Source organism: Brassica oleracea, chromosome C9 (genome assembly GCF_000695525.1).
Source record: "Brassica oleracea var. oleracea cultivar TO1000 chromosome C9, BOL, whole genome shotgun sequence".
NCBI classification, from domain to species: Eukaryota; Viridiplantae; Streptophyta; class Magnoliopsida; order Brassicales; family Brassicaceae; genus Brassica; species Brassica oleracea.
In genome coordinates this window covers 20,940,969-20,946,526 of record NC_027756.1, presented here as the reverse complement: position 1 = coordinate 20,946,526, position 5,558 = coordinate 20,940,969, and the positions used below count along the sequence as shown (strand labels likewise).

The 5,558-nt window shown below is 27.6% G+C and overlaps 1 protein-coding gene across 1 annotated transcript; it reads left to right on the top strand.

Moving 5' to 3' along the window:
* Positions 1 to 1,247: 1,247 nt before the first annotated feature.
* On the top strand, positions 1,248 to 1,820 carry LOC106313729 (30S ribosomal protein S17, chloroplastic-like). Its single transcript, XM_013751627.1, has one exon. The coding sequence runs from the start codon at positions 1,272 to 1,274 to the stop codon at positions 1,701 to 1,703; it is 432 nt and encodes a 143-aa protein (XP_013607081.1). The 5' UTR covers positions 1,248 to 1,271; the 3' UTR covers positions 1,704 to 1,820.
* The last annotated feature ends 3,738 nt before the right edge of the window (positions 1,821 to 5,558 follow it).

Below are 5,558 nucleotides of genomic sequence, written 5' to 3'. Positions count from 1 at the left end.
AGAATTTCCGGATATTCCGAGGATTTCATTTTTCGTCGGAATGTCCGTCAGAATACCGTTGTTTTCTTGTAGTGCAACAGTGATTTGAAATGTGGAGGAAGATAGAGATTGAAGATGAAAAAAGAAGATACAAAGAATGATAAGAAAGAAGAAGAATCTGAATATAACTGCTAGTATTTTTTTTTTGTATCTCCGCATTCTTCATGTTCTTTTTCTTCTCATGACTAGTAATTTGTTTAACTTTCTATAGTTTGTTTTTCTTCTCTGTTCCTTTTTTATTTTTCTTGTTCTTCTTGGCTACGTTATATTTTCAATGGAAAATTAATAAATTGTTACAGAATAATATTTTATTTTATATGTGTTTTCTACTCTACAAATGATTATAATATTTAAAAAAATAACTATAAATAATACAACTATTAAAATAATTTTTAATAAATCGCTATTAATTTATTAAATTATTAATTAATAATTTATTAACTAAATCAGTTATTTTAATTGATGTCAATACTAATATCATTTGAAAAAATTGATGTAATTGTTAATATCGTTTTTACAATTGATATATATATTGACATCACATAAAGTAATTGATGAAAATATTTAAATTTCTTACATCACCACTTTCAGAATCATTTATTTAAGTGATGTAAAATTACTTTACATCATTTAAAACTAATGCAAAAATATGAATTAAATGATGCTAAATGAATCTTTTTTTGTAGTGTTAGTTATTTGATATCTACTTGCAAGAAAGAGAACCCTAAAAATACTTACTAAAACAACTGAAACTATTTTTTTTATTCCAAGTCTACTTTGCTTCACAATTTGTATGTTTAGCAAAAAGGATGTCAAAGAGAAAAAAGAGAAAAAGAGAAACAGCTGGTATTGCTTCCGGTCGGCAAAGAGGAGAAAGTACGAAGAATCAAATAAATAAATTTATATATCACAATAAATGTGTTAGTAAATTTTGTAAATAAAGTATAAATGAGAAAAACGCGGTAATATCCTAATAAATAAATGAAAGTTATAAATTTTTGTTTCAGCTGAATACTATAAATCAAAACAATAATGCGACTATAGGAGTAGTCCAATAGTGTTTTAGAATATGAAAAGGCTTAGTCCCGGGCCAATATATAAGTATATATTAGAAACATAGATCCATGTTTGGGCCCAATAGTCCATTAACAGCCCAATATTTAAGTGAGTCACCCACATCTGCGTTCCATTATATAAATCTCACCTTATCTTCATCGTCCACCCCCAAATCAATGGCGTCGTTAGCCTCATCTCTGCAATCTCTGAAGATCTCCTCCTCCCCATTCACCCATGGCTCCACTCCACTCTCTTCTCTCTCCAAACCCATTTCCTTTCCGAACACTAGGAAGCCCGGTTTAGTCCCGGCGATAAGAGCCATGAAGACGATGCAAGGACGCGTGGTGTGCGCAACGAACGACAAGACGGTGGCGGTGGAAGTGGTGAGGCTAGCTCCACACCCGAAGTACAAGAGGCGCGTGAGGATGAAGAAGAAGTATCAGGCGCATGACCCTGATAACGTGTTCAAGGTGGGTGACGTTGTGAGGCTTGAAAAGAGCAGGCCCATCAGTAAGACCAAGTCTTTCGTCGCACTTCCTGTTCTCAAGAGGAACGATCTTGGGATTCCGATGGAGTCTCAGCAGCCGTCGCCGCCGGGGGAAGAGTAGAATGGTTGTTTATTTGTCTCTGTCCAAACTTGAGTTGTAATTCAGTTGAACTGTTGTTTGTTCTTGGAATGTGTATTTGGTTTTCAGTTGAACTAGACTCTTTATTTACCTACCTCAGATCTTCGAGTCCTTGAATGCTGCTTCTACATGGTGAAGCAACAAAAGCTCAATGGTTCTTCCATCTCCAATTGAATTTGTCCATACGGACCATTTTTTCTGGACTTCAAGATCTATTGTAAAGGGGACTATAATCCAAAAAGAAAAAGAAAGAGCTATAAGCTGAGCTATTTCCTCCACCTCTCCAACCACAAGCCCTTGGACCTCTCGTAGAACCAAATGTACTGCAGCGATAAGCTCTCTCTTCTTACATTCCCATGCTTTACTTCAAAACCAAGCTACTCTACACAATGTGACAATCAAATAGCTTCCATTTCATATTCCAACCAAATGTCAATACAGGAATGATTTCTATTAGGGGTCTCCTATTACCAAACAAAATAAAAAAAAGTGAGTTGAAAATTCGAAACAAAACATGAGTGATCTTCTAGTCCATTTTTGTGATGAGTTTCTTCATCTGAAACCTCCAGAAACAAAAGTAAGCGAAACCAAGTCCGATCAAAAAATAAACCCAAATCTTATCTTCCATACTCTCCTCGCACGACACCTCTTCTATCCCAAACAACTCTCAAGCTTCTCCCTCTCTCATTATACCCTCCATACACCATATGCTGCCCAGCCACCACGACCCATCAGCACCACCGCCACCAAACACCTAAAGAGGACTATGCAGGGGAGACTCATCTAAAGCAGGGGTGGCTTAAATGGGGGGCAACAATCTGATGTCTTCCCATTTCTTAATAATTAAAAGTCCGATTTTTAAAATATACATGTAATTTTATGTTAAAATATATCATAAAGGGTAAACTTCTTTTATATATATATTTGTTTTTGTCAAAAATTTTGTAAAAAATATTTATAATATTTGTTAATTAAAACCCAATTTATTTAAAACTTTGAACCATCTATATTATTAAAAGAGAAGTACCCATTTGAAAATATTCTTACTTCGTTAATTAAACTCCCTATTTTTTAACTTGTCTTTTTCAGTTGCATTTATGAAATATCCTAAAACAAATAAAATTACCTAATTTATTACTTGTCTTTTCAGTTACGTTAATGAAATATGCTTAAATGAATTTAAACCTCCTATTTTATTGTTTGTCTTTTTCAGTTACCTTAATGAAATATCCTTAAATAAATTTGACATAATGTCATTTAATCAACCAAAAAAACTCATGAGTTATCTTTATGTGCATAATTTTAATAATGGAGATTTAAAAAAACGTGCATCATTAAAATGTTAACTAAAACATGCAACACTAATATATAACATGCATCAATAAAACTAGAATTTGACTCACACAATTGTACGGATATTATTTTCGGTTGATTAATTTTAAAAATAATTATTTTTTCAAAAAATATTTAAATTCACTATGTTTTTAAAAATTATATGGTATTATTTGCTCATAAATCATTTGTCATTTGCTAAATTGTAAGAAAGAAAATTTTGGCATAAAATAACTCAGTTGTCATTTGCTAAATTTATGGTTTTTATTTATATTTTTTTATTATTTAATTATAATATTTTCATTTTATATTTGAAAGATAAATTAATTTTCTTTCAAACAATATTTTTGTAAATGTATTTTTTTAAAAATAATCAATTTAAATTGTTATTATCATTGAATATACTTATTTTTGACATAATTTGAGTTTTCGTTTACATCAAAACTTATCATATTTTAGGATAATTTTAATTTAAAATGTAATTTTCATATTTTTCAAACAAATTCTAAAAAATATTTTGTTATAATTGTTAAAAAAAATATTGAGTTGCATTTCAAATAAAAAGGTAAAGATATTAAAAATATTCTAATTAAAATATGTAAAATTTAATATAGTTTTAAGGAAATGGTCAAAATAAAAAAAATTACACATAAAAAAATCATGATTTTTGTTAACTGGGCGGATCATTATTTATATGATATCGCACACAAAAGAAAAATTTATGTTTTTACAATTATCTAATTAACTCTATATACTCATTTTTTCATATACTTTTATATGATATCACAAATTCGTAAAAAAATAGATAGTTTAAGATGCAAAAAAAAATATTTAATTAATGAATATAATATGAACGAATATTAGAAATACATCATTTAATAAAATAAATAATTAAAACCTGAAAATTCATATCCGCGCTATCAGGGTCTAGTTATTAATTTGAAACACTATCCCCAAAACCCCAGCTATTAACTCTAAACTCTAAGTATAGATTAGTTAACCGTAGGGTAAAAATACATTTTCAACCTTTAATAAAACTTATTTTGGTCATTTTCTTCATTGAGAACTATTTTTGTGACAAAAACTAAAAAAACATCTATCTTATGGAATTTCTCTTATTTTAGTTTTAAGGATCCAAAATTCCTTTTGCAATAAGGACTGTAAAATTCTTGAGCTAGACCTGATTGAAAGAGGTAAAAAAAAGGATATAAAAGAGTTTTGGTGCTATTAGAGCATTTCCAAAAGAAATTCTATAACTTAAAATATATAATTTTTTCCTCTCCAAAAAAGAACTTTAAAACTTCAAATTTAGAGTTTTAACTTTTAAGTAGTGAAACTTCGTATTTGAATTTATAGAATTTGATGTCTTCCCATTTCTTAATAATTAAAAGTCTGATTTTAAAATATACATGTAATTTTATGTTAAAATATATCATAAAGGGCTAAACTTCTTTTATATATATATTTGTTTTTGTCACAATTTTTGTAAAAAATATTTATAATATTTGTTAATTAAAAACCAATTTAGTTAAAACTTTGAACCATTATTAATTTGAAACACTATCCCCAAAATCCCACCCCTTAACTCTAAACCCTAAGTCTAGATTAGTTAACCGTAGGGTAAAAATATATTTTCACCCTTTAATAAAACTTATTTTGGTCATTTTCGTCATTGGGGACTATTTTTGTGACAAAAACTAAAAAAAAAAAATTATTCTATGGAATTTTTCTTATTTTAGTTTTAGGGGTCCAAAATTCCTTTTGCAATAAGGCCAGTAAAATTCTTGAGCTAGACCTGGTTGAAAGAGGTAAAAAAAGGATATAAAGAATTTTTGGTGCTATTAGAGGTTTTCTAAAAGAAATTCTATAACTTCAAATATATAATTTTTTGCTCTCCAAAAAGGAACTTCAAAACTTCAAATTTAGAGTTTTAAGTAGTGAATATTTGAAGTTTTACTACTCAAAACTCTAAATTTGAAGTTTCATCTTTTTATTTGCATCTTGGTCATTATAATTAACTAGGTGTTTTCTTGCACCATCTGCAGTAAGAAATTTTTTAAATCTAATGTATATTTAAAAATAAACTTATTAAATATTATATATTTTACTATTTTCTTACTAATATTTAATATATATTTGATATATATTAAATCAATTTTCATAATAGCAATAAAAATTGTATAATTATCAAAAATTTAGCCTAAACAATATTTATAAAATTTGTAGATATATAAGAAACTAATGATTTTACGGTTAGATATTTAATTTTTAAAAAATTGTAAAAAATTTTGAAAGCTTTAGTAATGCAAATTGTATAACTATACAAAATAATAACATTTCGAAATTTGAAATTTTATATATGAATATATTTATTTTATAGATGATGTATAAGCTATTATCATATTTAAAAAAAGTTTACCAAAAAGAAATATCAATATTAAATGTAATATATGAATTATTATCATATTCTAATAAGTTTGCCAAAAATATAAATCAACATTAAAT